General features: G+C 43.1%; 1 protein-coding gene across 1 annotated transcript in view; it reads left to right on the top strand.

Annotated features, from left to right (window-relative positions):
- LOC146984756 (ERC protein 2-like) overlaps positions 1-17624 on the top strand; it is a 147142-nt gene that overhangs the window by 87702 nt on the left and 41816 nt on the right. The window contains exon 19 of the mRNA XM_085782166.1: positions 15736-15883. Coding sequence (XP_085638292.1) covers positions 15736-15883 — 148 coding nt within the window. The remainder of the gene's footprint in view (positions 1-15735; positions 15884-17624) is intronic.

The following is a 17624-nucleotide window of genomic DNA, read 5'->3' as shown; positions in this document are numbered from 1 at the left end:
AAGTGAAATAACAAAAAAAAAAAGAAATAACAAAACTAAAATCCCTTTCTTCTTCTCTTTCTTACTCTCCCTCTGTCACACACAAATACACACACACACACACACACACACTCACAGTAATGTGCGCTGACATATCTGACATGTCTCTGGTCCATTCTAGCCACAGGTCTCCGAGTTCAGCATTTACTGAAATCAAATGTGTGTGTTTGGCCTTGGGTTACACACTCGATTGAATTAGAGAAATGCCGTGCATGTGCACACACTCTTACTTACACACACATGCGCACACACACAAACACACACACACACATCCTCACAGGGACACAGATCTCTATTAAGTTAAAAAAAGAGAGTTGAGTGTCTTCTTCCATTGCAAGGGCTTTTATGTGATAAGATCAGCTCGGGGTGCTCTCCTATGCAGGATTCCTGAGCACATCAAACAACAGTAAACCACATCACAGAGGCAGGAAGAGCTCAGCTCCATTAGCCAGCCCATAAAGAACATGTGTGTGTGTAACAGGAGAGCTGCGCTAGCCACTACAAAAGGTTTACACACATAGGACAAACACGGTGAGGTATGCAGTCCCCTGACGTACTCAGAAATTGATGAGTATTTTCGTGCAAGTGCACATACGGTACGTATACGCCCGCATACAAAAAAGCCATTGCTGCGTGTGTTTGTGGAGCAAGCAATATCATTGGGTCATTGTTCTCGTACATATTCACAGAGATACACATACGTACTCGCGCACACACATGTACATCATTGTGGCTTTATCAATAACATCTGAGCACATTCTGCATCTAATTTGGTTTAATCGGGTCTTAAGCTTAAAGTAATGGTTTGGTTTAAAGAAGTGGCACACAGGCTGGGCTGCAATAATGGCCTGGTAACTCAGTGACATGAAAAAAACAAGAATTCAGGAATCTGTTCACTGGCCAGATGGCAATCATTAGCTTTATTACTACACAACTGGTACAGGCGTACCCCCACTACACAAATACACACACCCTACCCCAACACCCTCTCTACAACTGGAGCACTGCTCCATCTCTCCATCCTGTCCTCCTTCACTTTTTTTTTTTTTTCCAGAAAGAGAAGTCTCCCTTATGAGGTGTTCAGTGACAAAAGGCCAAAGAGACACCCAAATACAGCAAGAGAGAGCAAGGAAGACAAAGAGAGAGGGGAAGAGAGTTGGGTTTGTGGGGGCAGAGGGAGAGAGAGGTCGACCCAGATTCGGTTTACCCGTTTTTCTTACATTGATTTGAAACAGATCTTCACTGTGCTGCTCTCCAAGCCACAGGCAGTGAGATATCACCCTCTGCTCAGTCTCCAGACGATCTGATTCAAACTGGATATCCATCAGTCACTGTGACTGGCCTTCCTCTGCAACAACAGGATGTCTTAATCATCTACTCTGCAGAAGCCAGTCAAGAGCCAAAATAAGAAGTAAGAAATAAAAATTGTATGTTTTTAAAATGCATCGAATAGCCGTAAAGTCGGTGTATCATCATAATGTGGATACGGACAAATTTGTCCCAATGACAGGATGAAATGGAGACACAGCGCCCACCCGGCTCTCTGCTAAACCATCCTAATGTGTATTAATCTAGAGGATTAGGCTGCCTGCTAGCATTACATGCATTCCCGTGCCAGTCAGCGATGTTTTGCCCACTGAGGTTAACATTCAATGCTGAAGATGACATACACACAAACAGTGTTATTGCTGTCGATGCCACACAGGATGCCAGCGGAGAGTGAGCATGCATCTTGCTGAGACTGATGTATGCGAGTAGTGTGTGTGTGTGTGTGTGTGTGTGTGTGTGTGTGTGTGTGTGTGTGTGTGTGTGTGTGTGCGTTGTGGATGGGGGATCATGGTAGCAGAGAGTGGTGGATGGTGAGGGGAAACAGAGGGTGTTCAGAGAGGAGTTATGCACTATGGCAGGCCCTAATTGCTTGCGGCTCCTGTTGTGTGTTTAGCTTTGTTTGAGCATGTCCAATATAACCAGTCACAGGGGAGCCTCTGCCAGAGCAAACACACACACACACACACACACAAACACAGTGCTGAACCATAGAGAGGGCTTTTATGGTGTTGAAGACTTCAGTAACATGACACCTAGGGCAAACACTGAGTAATAAAGCAATTGCGGCACATTGTTTAGATCTTCCTCCTGGCATAGTTTGTTTATCAGACGCTGAGTGTCTCAGTTTCCTGACATCAGTGTCCTGTCATGTCACTTCAGGAGTTTGGCTGCACAATGAACACACACGCATGCACACAGACACATTGGCACAAACGGTACACATGCAGCATAAGCACTGAACCCATCCGTGCACATTCGCACAGGAGCAGAAGCCCACATGTATCTGCACGCACGCTACAGTGCAGACATCTTCTTGACTTGTCAGTCACAGTGTGTTTCGTGCCAGTGTTTCCCCAAACCTCTAAGCAGCTTCCTGGTATGTCTGACTGCATGACTGCAGATAAAAGACCAATAAACATTTCTTTCTTGCTTGCTCATATTCCTCACATGCTCCTTACCTCCTTTTGAAGTTGATGTTGTGTGACACAGACAGATTTTCGTGTCAAAATGTTTGTACGTGTGTCTGTACTCTTCCCGACAAGACTCTACTTCAGATCTCCTGGGGCTCTGAGGTGGTCTCCTATGGCTGCCCATCCTCTGCACAAAAATGAGAGCTGTTAATGAATGCATGTCTTAGCCATCACAGTAGAGATGTAAAACAAACCCACACTTTTCTGAGTTGTTAGTGACGCAGGCTGTTTTTTTTTTTGTTTTTTTTCCCCAGTCTGCCGCTTTCTCTGTAACGCTCCTTCCGTGTCTGCTGTATCTCTGTAGAGTTCCCTCTCAAAGTCGAAGAAACACAAAAACACACCTGCCTTGTCTGTACTGTATCTAACAGCGCTGAAACAGGCACAATGCTCAACAATATTTACAATACACACACATACACTGACTTTTTTTTTTCACATGCATACAGACAAGAGGGGCAGAGGATGGCCTGGTCTGTGCCTTTACACTCTAAATGTATTCACTGTTGTGCTCAGAAGGAATGGGAAAACATCCTGTATATAGGTCAGTCATGACTTGTGCCTTTACTTACTGTATGATCAGTCAATTCAATGTACCTGCAGCACCGGCTTACATTGTAGCATCAACTTGTAGTCCATGAGAGCTTCTAGGTCAGAATTGTAAGGAAGTAACTTGGTCACTTGCAAATTGGCATCATACGTTTTTTTCTGCTTCCGATAAGAGAATATAATACAATACTGTACATTTAAATTTATTGATTAATTGTAGATCTGTATGAGGAAATTGATAATAGGGACCCATTCATTTAAAAAAAAAAATAAGATGAAGTCTCAATCTTCTCCTCTATATGCAAAGATGTAATGCTGAATGTAGCTGAATAGCATTCACAAAGAGAGGAGTGATGTAAGGTCAACAAGTTTTAATATAGTTCTGTTTGTGTGCATGCATGCAAAGCAAGGCAAGGCAATTTTACTATAGCCCGTTTTTACAAACAGTTTGTCTCAAAGGGCTTTACATGGCATCATAACAACATCCTCTGCCCTTATGTGTGTGTGTGTGTGTGTGTGTGAGAGAGAGAGAAACAGTACAAATGTGAGCGTACATGAGGAACTTATTTAGTTAATAAATCCACTCTCACCCACAATTCTCCAATATCAGTTAGGCGCATCTGCATCACACACACAAAACAACGCTACACAATGCTCTGGTCACAGTATTCTCACACACACACACGCAGACACTCACACAGATAGAGTCAGATGCATCCAGCCGTGTCCTTCTCCTGCACATAAACAGAAACACATTTTGACTTTGTTTCCACATTTTACATCGGTGCCCTTTTTAAGAAGCCTGACAGTTTTAGTGCAGCAATTACAACAAACTGAGACTCTGAGCATCACGTTCAAGCAGCCACAAAATGATCGTGTTCAAATCAACAACTTGAAAAAGAAGAAGAAGAAAGAAAAAAAAATGGTTCACACACATACACACACTCCTGTATGTAACCATAGCCAGAAAAAGCACTGAGTGGAAGCCATTGTTAAAATAACTGTGATGTAATCTACCGAGGGAGCTGGCTTGGCTGTGTGTGTGTGTGTTATCTATCTAAAAATCAGTGAGTCTGTCAGCAGCATCTGACTGCACACTACCACTGGTCTGTTTATTAAAAACCAGACGTATGTCGGAATCCATGCACAGGTGTGAGAGGGCCAGCTGATGACTTCCAATAGCTCAGTGCAGTCTGTTTTTATATGGGTAAATATTATCAGTGGATCAATAGTCTTTCTATTTTTGTAAGAAAAGCAGATCGAGCATCACAAGGAAGGAGTCGAATAAGAAAACCAGAGGCAGGGAGCAAAAAGGCCAAAGAGCAAGTGTACTTTTTTATTACACTGATTACAAGGCACACACTTTTGCTGTGTCATGCTTGCATGCACGAGTGTGTACACTTGAGTCCACAATTGCAGCTTCAATTTTCATACTCTCACTCTCGTAAAATCCATAAACACACTCCAGTCCAGACACACTTCCAGAACAAGAAATGTTATTGAGACAAGAGTGTGAGTTGTTTGAATGTGTCCATTCACACAACACTCATTCTGACTATACTTTATAAATGAGGGTACATTATGTCTCTATCGGGAATTCACACCAAATGGTGAACAAGCGCGTGAAATGACAACAGGTTCAAAGTACCACAGGCGTGATCTGTCTGCACTGGCTTCAACATACAAATTACCCAGATTATAGAGCGGTGTGGTTGTATATGTCTGTGTGTGTGTGTGTGTGTGTGTGTGTGTGTGTGTGTGCGCCAGTACAGCTCACTGTGTCTTTTAACGCTGAAACCCAGGACTGAAAGTTTATTAGATTGTGTTTGCGTGAACGTGCTCGGATATGTAGGTACTTCCCAACTACAAGTGTGTATTCCTGTGTGTATTGACAGGGAAATAATAGTGACTTTTTTATCAGAAGGCCAGGTAGTAATCATATCACTCTTTGATCTCATGATCCTCACTGATCTGTCTAAATATACAGCAGACCTGTCCAAACCTGGCAACAGCTCCTCTAATCAGCACCCTCACCCAGCCCACTCTGTCCTGTGTGTGTGTGTCTGTGCCTGTGAGTTGGTGTGTGTGTCTGTATACTGTATGTGAGAAACTGTCAGCCTCTATGTCTGCATCTCTGTCTCTCTCATGATTTCTTACTTCACCCCCCTCCACTCTTTAAAGCACTTTAAAGCTGGGCTAATGAAGTCTATATAAGTTAGTATGTGGTCAGAGTGTGTTTGTGTAGCAGACTGTAAAGAGAGCATGTGGTTCTTGCTGCTTCAACACAAAGCAGAGCAGGGCAGTTTGAGCCCTTTTTTTTGTTTTACTTACATTTTACCATCCTTCATTAAAAGAAAACTATTAACCAAGGTTGGAATCACAGGGTTGCTAATTATTAGCAGATGTTTGTGCATGTACTGTATGTGTATGTGCTCAATCTGCGTGTTGATCTACTTGCATGCCGCTTTGTACGTGCAGGTGGTTAGTACATTTATTCCAGCACAGAACCTGAGGCCACTCATACTTCTTTAGTTTCTTTAGTCTTTGACTCTGCTACATCAGAGAGAAACGCTGTTTCTTTTTGCCTCCTTTATTCATTTGACAGCTATAGTTCATTTTTCATATGAAATCTACAAGATATGGTGTCTAGCAGGATGATGCATTATAGTTCAACCCATCCAAAAGCGTAAGAATCAACTGAAGTCAGAACTACCATAACAATGATGCAACCACAATTGAAAACTAATACTTGTATAACCACAAAAATTTAAATATAAAAGCCATAGAATAATATAAAATGGAAATCTGGAGCCATTTTGCCTAGAGGGAACATTTACTTGTAATAAAAAAAAATACATTTTACTAATGAAACTCCTGCTCCTGTATATAGATATAATTTTGAGTGCAACACTTTTACTTGTAATGGAGTATTTCATTTTAATTACAACTATTGCAACAAAGTTAGACAGGTGCGTCTATTTGTTTTATATGTGAGTCTGTGAAATATTTTATTCCAGAGTGTGACGGACTACATAATATATATTTTTAGCACCATTCATATAGTGTAAGGATTTATTTTGCTCTCACTGTGAAAAAATGTTTACGCTATATAATTAGGTTTCAAAACCATGTTTTGCTTTAACAGAAACGTCTCTCATCATTTAGTTCTGGTTCAGGTTTCATTCTATGAAAGAAACAGAGCTCTGAGCTGGAAAGACACACAACATGTTCTGTGTAGTTTTCCAGCCATCCAGCCTTTATAATCGTTGAGCTCATGTGGCTGTGATTGGAAATAACTGTGATTGGCTGATGGAGTGTGGGGTGAACGCTGGTGTGACCTTGCGTGTCCTTTACACACTGACGGGAAATCGACGAGTCCAAGCTCCAAGGAAAGCTATAATTCTGAGAGTAATACAGGCCAAAGGAGCGTACACACATCGTCCTTCTCACGCACGCCTACATGCACACTCAGCTCTGCACAGAGCTGTGCTGTAGTAACCACATTAATTGGGTTGTGTAATTGTCTGGCAAAGCATTGTGGGAAACAGCCCATACAGATCTGTCCCTTCACCTCAAACCACTTTTTAAACATGGACTCCCATCGTCATGACAGTGCTATCCAGGAAATTGCCGAACATGTGTGGATATGTGTGTCTGAGCGTCTTAGTGTGTGTTATTCTGTAATGGCCCGTATGTGTATGTGTTTCTATGGCTCCTTTAAGGGAAGTGAGTGCGGTGGCCTCCCATTCCACCCCATGTCGGCTGTGGTTCAGCTGTGGTCCACCGCCAGGCCCTACATTTGGAACACAGAAAATACACCAGGGGTACTCGCTCCCACTGTTTTCTGGACCCATCTTTCATCGGTTTGTGTGTACGTGTGTATTTTGGGTGCACGTTTGTGTGTGTGCACGTGTAACAGTGCGCCACTATGTTGTACTCTCTGCCCCTGATATTTTAAGGCTTTTTGGCCCCACATCATGAGTGTGCGCTGTATTTCCAGGCTGCAGTTAGATGACCGGAGTGAGAGAACCTCGTAGGGACGACAGGAAAGGCAGGAGGAATGGGGAGAGAGGAAAGCAAGGCGGGTAATTGAAGGGTTCAGGGTAATACTTAGGCCAAGGATGGCTGTTTCAACGTGTTTGCATAACCTCCTTGAACTTAATATTTAGCCCCACTCTGGAGTGAGTATAGGGCACGGCGGAGCCATATAGAGAATAATAGAGGGAGAGAGAAGTCGAATGATAGAGAGGTCCAAGGCGGAGGTGATGCCATTCTTTCCTCTTCGGTGAGCGGCTCCTCTCTTTGATTAGCGAAAGAAAAGGGGGGAGAGACGGAGTGATGGAATGAGGATGGAGACAGAGAAGAGACCACATACTGCGGTGGCCTTCCTGCCCGAGAGACCATGATGAACTTGGCAGAGGATTATTTTAACACAGACAACGCTGAAGATCTACATTTCAAATGACGCAATCCAGAAGGTGTCCTCTTGGTATTTCCAGTTTATATTACTGACAGTTTAGAAATGGAGGCTTCGCATAAGCTCCTGTCACCCAGAAAGAGAGGAAGAGTGAGAGAATTAATTATGCTCCTGTTTATGCAAATGTGGCTCAGTTTGTTAATTATAATTAGATACAGTACAGAAAAGGAAACAGAAAAAATGAAATGGAGAATCTGGTTTCGAGCGTGTGAAGTGAAGCTGAACAACAATTCTCATAATCTGTTAAGAGTTAAAGTGATTTAGGAAACAAAAAATGTTGTGAACAATCCCATTCCAACTTCTCAAGTTTTTGGATTTGATATGTCACTTTGGATTCAGTCTCTTTTAGGGGTTTGGTGGCTCTACTTTCATCTGCTATGACCTCAGCAAAACACCCCTCTCCCTTGCCACATATTGTAGTTTCATCTTTTGATGTTAAAAATATGTGAAGGAGGGGGGTTGTGGGATAGTTCTCTGGTGGGTTCACAGACAGACAAGTTGGGGAGGGGGGGCATAACTCATCAGTGTTTATACTGAGGCCTTAGTGCTCTTTCTTAACACGCTGCACATGTGTGTATGTTTCCCCCTCCCTCTGTGTGTGTATGTGTGTGTGTGTTCTTACAGTAGTGTGACTGGAGCTGTGTTACTCATTCTGTGACCCTCACCTCTCTCTCTCAGATGACAGGGAGCTTTAAACAACCCAGCTGCTGTATGTGTGTGTGTGTGTGTGTGTGTGTGTGTGTGTGTGTGTGTGTGTGTGTGTGTGTGTGTGTGTGTGTGTGTGTGTGTGTGTGTGTGTGTGCCTGTACATGTACTTGTGTAGAACTGCGAGGCAGGGGAGCCCTGCACTTGTGTGGTACAGTAGAGTACCCCCTGTCTTGTTTGTTGTGCCTTGGGGAAACACTGTCAGTCAGTCTAAGCGGAGATAAACAAACCCCTCCTAAAAAAGAATGAAAAACGCTGCTCAGCTATTGGTGGGTTCCCTGGAGGTTTGGGGTCAGAGCTCACCTTATTGGTTGAAGCTGTGTAGGCAGGCCCTATGCCAGACAGCTCTAAAGATTGGCAGAGACGTCGACTAATCTGATTTGGATTGTGTTTTTCTCACATTAATGTGAAAGACTGAGGTTACGCAGGAAAAAGTTTGGCTGCACACACAGTTAAGCCATCGCTGGCAAACATGGAGACATCCAAGGTCATCTAAATTGGAAAACACTGATAATGACAGTAATGATCACAGATCCCAAGATGCCTTGTTTATTTATCCATTGTATCTTTACAACAAGAATCACCAACCTCTTGCTGACCCACACGGAAAGAACCTATAGGTTTTAATATAGGTTTAATACATACATACATTTGGCCGTTTTCATATATACGCATATATGCTAATATATGGTGCATATATGCACAGATAAACTGCATATAGGTTTCATATATGCACATGTATCCTCATGAAGATATATAGGATATATATATATATATGCGCATATATGAAACCTATATCCAGTTTATCTGTGCATACTGTATATGCACCATATATATTAGCATATATGCATATACAGTATAAGAAAATGGCCAATTTTATGTCACATATATTCAAACCTATATTAAAACCTATAGGTTCTTTCCGTGTGGGGACACTCATAAGGTGATACAGAGGTGACAGAGGACACACCAGCCGCCCTGTTAGACTCTGATGTTTATGTTTCAGTAGTTCATCATCATTCTAAGGAATGTGATTATTTGCATTCATTCAAAGATGAGTATCATTCTCATCTGTGTGTTAAATAGAGCTGGACGCAGGGTGTGTTTAGCTCAGCTTGCCATGAAGGCCGACAAACCTGGCTCAGGAAAAATACACCTGCCAACACCTCTAAAGCTGTCGTACTTACACATATCTCATTTGTTTAATCCTCACATGACAGACACTATCAAAATGTCAGTTTGTGATTTTAAGAGGAGTTAAGTTGGATCTGCCGAATATTTTGACAAACAACAGCTTCTTAATCCGAGCGTTGCCAGATATGATCTGTGAGCAATGTTTTGGTGGTGCAGTGGTGCACAAGCACCAGCATCACTGTGACAATATGACAGATGACTGCACAGGTGCTAGTTCCCCATGAAACCCAAAGGCTTGCTTTATTTATTTACTTTCCCCAGTTTCGATTGATACATCTGGTTCGTTAGGATGTTAGTGAGCACATTGAACTTCAGAGAGAGCCTGGTTATCTGTTTCCCCTGTTTCCAGTCCAGTCACATGAGATGAACATCAGTCTTCTTATCTCACCGTCTTGGATGGAAGGCAAATAAACACACTTTCCAAAATGTCGAAATCAACATCAACAACAGCTGCCTTTGTCCGCAAAAGAATTTTTGAGGGGAAAAAAAGAATGATATTTTGATCTCATTTTCACACATACATATGCATAGCCACCTGGTCTCTCTCGCTCTCTCTCTCTGCGTCTCTGTCTCTCTCCCCCTCTGTCTGACTGGAATGTGGCGGTGGTCGTCTGGTCCTGCTCATCTCTGGGAGCAGCCAGCCATCTCTCCTCATCCCTGCTCCCACTCTAAACATTTGGCTAGTTTTGGCAGATTTGTTGATTTTTGTCCCCTCGTATTTTCCCCCTTGTTGCTGCAAAACTGATACATACTCTTTCAATTAGACCACTCCCCCTCCCACCAGTGAGAGTACTAGTGCAAGAGTGTGTGTGTTGGGGGGGGGGGGGGGGCAGAGTAAGTGGGTTGTATATTTTATTAGTGAAGTGAAAACACACACAACCTGGCCAAGTCCTGGTAGAACCATCTGCTGTCATGGATTTTTCTTGGGAAGCACAGCTCAAGGTTAGCATGTTCAGTTTAACATTCTTGCTTAAAGCCCAGGATTAGCATGTAATGTGTAATATAACTGTTCTAGAGGAATATTGGAGTTGACATGAATTTCCCAACAAGACAGGCATACAAATTTTGTTTGTGGTGGGTATGGATAAATCCTATTTTACAGAGTAAGGTAGATAAAGGCTTTAATCCATGGAAGCAAATCGGAGAAGATGGGTAATATAGGCAGGGCTGGCATACAGTATGGCTGCAGGTTAACTGCTACAGGTTAGCATTGAGGTAATCCCACCTGAGGTAGCCAAAACTTGGACCTCATAAAAATGCATTTAGCTCACATTTAGAGTTGAAATGCAGATTTACCATCTCAACTGGCTTTGCAGTAAGCTTACCAAATGAAGCCAGAGCATGTGTTTTATGTTGGAAATAGACATTTTCCCTACCTCCTTAGTTGTAAATAACACAGTCTTCCAAGGCCGTAAATAATAGTGTCACTCAACCATGCCCCATTCTCATGTCCTCTGCTTGCTCTCGCCACAGGCCTCTAGTACCGCCTAACCAGGGGCCCCCCGACTTTTTGCTGCACCTTCACACACTCACAATCAAGCAGCGGCCATAAAATACTCGTGGAATGTTCCTGCAGAGCGGGACAGTTAAGTGGTGGAAATGCATGATCACAAACTACAAGGACTCAAAATGGATGCTCTGGGAACAGATATTAGTGGGCTCCCCATGTTCTTGCTAACAAAATACATCACACATAAAGGACATGAAAGCACAAATGTGTGCACAGACAGGCAAACACACTCACACACACACACACATGCACACACTGCACTTAGGGGCAGACAGTATTGATGGTTCCCTCGGGCATCACACGGACGCATCTGTTTCTGTCCCACTGAGTCTCCACACTCATAATTTCAAGTAAGTCATAACACAAATTATAAACACATATCCTTCAACCGTGACGCCTAGGAATAACAACATGGAGTGCGCTGAGCTGATTTAGGGGAGGCTGGGACTCTTAAATCTTTACCTTTGCTCCTTTCTTCTTCACTCCTCTCTGCTTCTTTCTGTCCTTCGACAGCAGCTCCACCTCTTCTTTTCTTCCCTCTTTTCTCTCTCATGCACCACAGGTAGCAGTCACTCTTGTCTAGCACATACTTCTCCCCCCTGCTCTTTTGACTTCTTATCTTGGCATCTCTCTTTTTTTTTTGATTGTCTTTATTTCGTAACCTGCTGGCTCTGTCGTGCTTTCTCTAACCCTTCCCAGCTACAGCATACATCACATCCCATCCTCCTTTGAATTTGTTTCACAAAAATGTACAGATGTGTATGTTTATGTTCACTCTTGACCTCGTCTTAACCCCATCGTCACCCTGAAATCTGTCTGGCCTGCCAGTCTCCCATCTGCCCTGTGACATCACAGTCCTTTGACAGGAGCCCCACCTCATGGATGTCTTCATCAAACATTTCTCTCCTTCTTCTTTCCTTTGTGCTGAGTTATGTCCTTCCGCCTCACCCTTCTCTTATTCCACTCTTTGCATTCCAAATTTTCCTTTCCATATCGTCTCTGCTGACCCCCACCCCCCCCTCACTACTCTTTCCCTCTCACCTCTCATCGCATGGTCATGTACTTTAGCCATCCATCTCCCACCTCTGTAGATCCAAATGTCTCAATGTGTCCCAGGGACCATGAAGGTTCAATTGGAATCACATGTTGTAGTCCAGCAGAGGATTTCACCCTTTATAAATAAGATGTCAGTTCAGCCTGTGCTATTCAACAGAGCCTCACATGCTCTCTTGCAATACTAAGAACTAAATATAAGGCATGTGAGATGTATCTAAAAATGCATAGCTATTTATGCAAGCATATTTCTTTATCTTATCAGCCAAAGTATTGTCATCTCATAAAATGGAAAGTCTAAAGTAGATCTTTTTTGTTGGAGAAGCAGCAGTGGGATTTATTTGTCCTTTTATTGAAGTGCCTTTTGACTTCTGGGTGCATAGGGTCTGACTTTTATGAAGACTAATCACAAGTTTGTCATGAAAAACCATTTCATTGTCGCCCTTTCAATCAGACAGGAAATGAAGATAATCCTTTGTTTGTCCAAGACACGCCAAGTCTAAGTTAAGCAGGGAGTGAGACAAGAAGGGAGGAAAAAGAGAGGCTTCACCCACTCACGATCAGCCAGCAGATGCAGTACAAACATTTGTCTTTGTGTGTGTGTGTGGTGTGTACAGTGTGCATGTGTGTGTATCAGATAGATGGATCCTGTCTGCTGGATTTATGTGCATCGCAAGCGTGTTCTACATCAAATGCCAAATGGCTGCTCAAATTAAATGTGATTAAATACTCTAGTGTGATTCAGGTTCAAAGACTGTTAGCAATATTAATCAGCACACACATGCAGGCACTCACGCACACACTTAATGCTCACACAATCACTGATTGAGGATGTGGGAGACAAAGTTTACAGCCTGGCTAATCATAATAATGCCCCTTTTTATTGTTTTAGGAAGACATCACTCAGCAGAGTCCTGCAGTGCTACTCAGAGAGCAGCCGCAAGGAGACAGCACCATAATCTGCTGCTGCGTTAATTTAAAGACTGGAAGTGATTTAGCTTTAGCAGTGAACCATGGCAACCACTTTGGTTTAAAGGTTTCATTCAGTCAGATGGCCCATGTTCCATTGATAATTTACTGCTGGGAAGTCTGTACCTGTGCTAAAGAATGCAGGTGAGATGGATGTGACAGTGAGGTCTCCGCAGACAGCAGCACATGGCATGTTTTTGTCATAAATAGACCAAAAAAAACTGTAATTATAGTAATTGTTAGGGTAAAGCTTCCACGTAGAGGTCAACAATTGCAGCAGACTGACAGAAATAACTTGTGTTTTGTGTATGCCTCTTCGTCAGCAGTGGTAGACTCATAGGACGTCACTGCAACACTCAGAGGAATACACAAAGAGTTACACCACACGCCAAAACCACGTCTGTTGTTAGCTGATTCAGGGGAAGCAGCTTGATGAATGGGAGTGTAACTACCCTTGATGAAGTGACTCAGAGGTGGTCAGAGGGAGATGGATCATTGTTTGGCGTTTTGAGATGCGCACACAGATAAAATAAACCTCTTCTTTTACTGGGGTTAGTGGCCCTAACCTTTCACCGCAACCTTTTCTCGCACCAAACTGACCCTGCACTTCATGCATCACCATCTGCACCATTGGATTGCCCAGCTATTCAAAACATCTAGACTCATTCTAAATAGTGGCTAGATTAATTGAAATAGTGTATTTCAGATACATTCTGACTTCAGTAGAAAAAGATCTCAAGCTGTGTTTTCATGCAGTTAATCCTAAATGAAATATGTGTCTGTGAGAATTTTGGGATGATATTTAGTGTTGTTGAGTTTCCATGTCTGGTAGTGTGGTGTAAGGAGGGCCATTCTATGAGTAGGTTAGGGCTGTTAATCTGACACATTGTTTATGAACAGCGACACATAGTGCCACATTTCTTACCCATATATGGCTTTGTGTTACACCTTCCCTTTCTGTTGCACACAGCCAGAGATAGAGTAATGGAATTGGGATGCCATTCATTAAAATGTAAAATCCATCATGACGTTGGTTGTAGATGTAAAATTAGATTGCATGAGGAAGTATTTAAAAGTCTATCACACAGTTGTTTGATCTGTGGAGTAATTTTTAAATTGTGGATTTATTGATGGGATTCCAAAAAAAGAAAAAAAAAAAGGATTCCATTACCCATTTACATTGTGTTTGGCCAGGTCAGGAAGAATAAGCCTGCAGTCTAAAGCACTTGCTTTGGTACAAGTCCAGTCTAGGTCTGTGTGTGTTTGTGTGTGCGTTCCCATTACAGTGAGCATTAAAAGGAATAACAGTGGAGGTGTGGGGAGACGAAAAGTGTCACATTGGTCCTGCTCTGTGATGAATGGTGTGATTAGCTGCTGCAATTCTTGTCAGGACACACATGCATCGCACACACAAATACATGTACAACATGCAAGCACACACTTGAGCACACATGAGCACAGAGGGGCCTATTAAAGGCCTTGAATATGGGAGAATCCAGAATCCAGATGCGGCGTGCAGATAATTGTACTAAAAACACCAAATGTTGAGTCCCAGACCAGCAAGACTTTATTCTGAGTACAGCATGTTTATTTTCACAACTGAGTTATTTCTGCAGGGACTTAAATCATGGAATAAAAACACTCCAATGCAGGTCAATTTTTAATTGAGTCCAAAGTGTATTTTGAATGCACCCTCCCTCCTCCTCTTCCTCTACCCCTCACCTCACACAAACCCACACATTACGTTATACTGGTTTAATGCCCTCCTAATTTCAAATGCGATTTAAGAGTCTGGAGTTCAGCCACGTCATGTTTATTCAACTTAAAATACTTTCAGTACCTTAACACTAGTTAGAGCTTGAGACTCCTGTGATGGCCATTCTGATGAACTTTGTAGAGGCAAACCCATACAAAAATGAAGCTGCATTAATGTGTGTTCCAAAGTTCTCATTTCCATTTTTAATTATGTTTACAGTGTGTCTGAGGTCTCTATCCCAAATACAGGAGGTGTGTATGTCTAGCTACCCCTGAGAATATGTTTGTGCTTCTGAGTTTACAAGAGTGGGCGGATAACACAAGTGTTTGTCACAACAGTGGATTCGCAAGATCCTGCTTGATGACGAGGATAGTCATCACCAATCTGCTTCCTAGACAGGTTGCGCAAGGGCAAGAGCCCTGGGGGTGTATACAGTATGTGTGCATCTGGTTGTGTGTGTGTGTGTGTGTGTGTGTGTGTGTGTGTGTGTGTGCGATGACGTCTGAGCAGTGTGTTTTCCCTGCACCTGTGGACAGTCATTTGTTGTCACCCACCTACCACACACATGCACTGTGGTAACCAGCGGTGACAGAGGAAAGATGTCATATCCTCCTCGGCCTACTCTATTAAGCTCCATTACACTATGACATTCCCATGAGTCACACTGAGGTACCACTAATACAGCACTTAGCAGACCACTTCAAAGATGTCTGCTTCTTTTCTGTGGAATCTCTGTCTGAGTTTAAGGAGCTCGAGGATGACTGAGCCTGCTCTGACATCTGTATACGTAGAAGCTGCAGATGTGCCATCTGTGTCCACCTGTTTATTTTCTAATTGAAAGGACTAATGTGTAATCTTTCTAACATTTTTAGATCATTTAGAGAATAAATATGACTTGATTTTGATATTGTGTTCTCTTACCTTTTACGTTGCACCTTACCTTTTGTTCCACATTTCACTCCTTCAGGCAGCAGGCTTTGCTGGCAGCCATCAGTGAGAAGGATGCTAACATTGCCCTGCTGGAGTTGTCCTCCTCCAAACGGAAGAAAGCCCAAGAAGAAGTGATGGCTCTCAAGAGGGAGAAAGACAGACTCATGCACCAGCTCAAGCAGCAGGTACATCCACCACATGCAACCACAGGCTATTTATACGTACTTACAAAATATGAATTGGATTTTACAGACTCCAGACCCAAGAAGTTGATTGAAATATAGTCCTGCCTCACGGTCACTGCTGAGGACAGATTCTAAGTTTGTGGATCAAAGCAGGACGACAAATTCAAACCTGCTGCAGATGGTGGAGCTTTGCCTGCATTAAAACAGCTTCATGGGCAGACTTTCAAAACTTCAAAACCAGGAAAAGATAAAAGTTAATGATTCCTGGTAGTTAACAGAGTAGACTTCCCTGCTTCCATTCAGTCATCATAAGCCAAAACCAGTCGAGCAGGAGCTGTGATTCCAAATCCCGGCACATAAACACATGACGATAGCTGTTCTCTTAATAATTTTGCAATCAGAGCTATTAGATGTACTCAAGTCAGAGACGCAGACGTTGGTATCACTGGTGAGTCACCGGCGGACTTTGCTGTCTGGAGTCTTCTGGTCAAAGACGAGACACAGATCCCAGCACACAGTCACACACATACCTACGCACACACCTATTTCCCATGTTGCCCTGGCTCTCATCATGACCCAAGGCTGATGAAGGTATGTGGGTCATTAAGGTCTGGTCAGACCACATCAGTGACTATGCAAACCTGAATGCTAACGATAATGAGGCAACAGCAGGGAGCCGACATGTACGATCTCCTGAGTCACAGGGGCTTCTGGGAAACGTGGTGCATTTAAAAGTCAACAGATGCAGTGCCTGGGTGTGCATTTAAGTGCGGACCTATGTTTGCTCGTGACTCGTAAACGGTAAACAGTTCCTAGGGGGTGCAATTCCATTGAAGGAATTTCAAGGAAAGCCTATTATCTGTTTATCGCCATTGGATGCGTCATGTTTTCCCGTTGGGTAACAAGCAGTTAAAGTCCACCTGATGATGTGATGAGCTGTAATTGCCACAATGTGGCCCGTGGGGCTGAAGCAGAGGAGGGAAGGGATAGGAGAGGAATGAGCAGCACATACTGTACATGCACTTTCCTTATCCCCACTTTCTTCTCTATGCAAACCTTCAAGCAAACATACATAAAGTATAAAACTATGTAACTGCTACTGCTAAGTGTGACTATATACCAGGCAGTGCTAGAGCCACCAAGAGCAAGGGCCATAAGTGCAGGACTTTGGTCATCTATTACGGTTGAGGAGCTTGTAAGGTAAGTAGCTCCTCTCTGCACTACTTGGGTTCCCTCTTTTCCACAGAATTAGCTCTCTGGAGGTTATACATGACACACACCGGCCCTCTGTCTTCTGACCCACTGACACACATATCAGGATATGTTGCCTTCCCGAGGTCCTCAACAGCCAATGGCGGAAGGAAACTGACCAGGAAATGCCGAAGAATTATGGGACTCCGAGTCTCTAAGGAGAAAACTGATCTGTAGACAGCAGATAGATTTACAGATAGAGGTGCCCTGTCTGACCCCCCCATATCCCTCCTTTGGAAGATCTTGAGTGCATGTGTGCCCAAAGCAGGCGGTCTAAGACTAACTTTCCTCTTTTAGGCAGTTTGCTTCCCTTTGAGGTATAGGCCTTCTTCAGCACAGACCAACACACATAAACAAGGATGTAGCCACACACTCGTGCAAACACACATGAAGAGTATAGTGTTTAGATTTCATGAAGAGAGAGTCAGAACAAATTCATTCCCATGTGGGAATTCTCTGAGTGGTCCCATCCTAGTGATGGATGGCCGAA

The sequence above is a fragment of the Trachurus japonicus genome, chromosome 7, assembly GCF_045865225.1.
Source record: "Trachurus japonicus isolate A0001 chromosome 7, Traja_1.0".
Taxonomy (NCBI): domain Eukaryota; kingdom Metazoa; phylum Chordata; class Actinopteri; order Carangiformes; family Carangidae; genus Trachurus; species Trachurus japonicus.
Note: the sequence above shows the minus strand (reverse complement) of the source record. Positions and strands in the feature narration are given on the sequence as shown.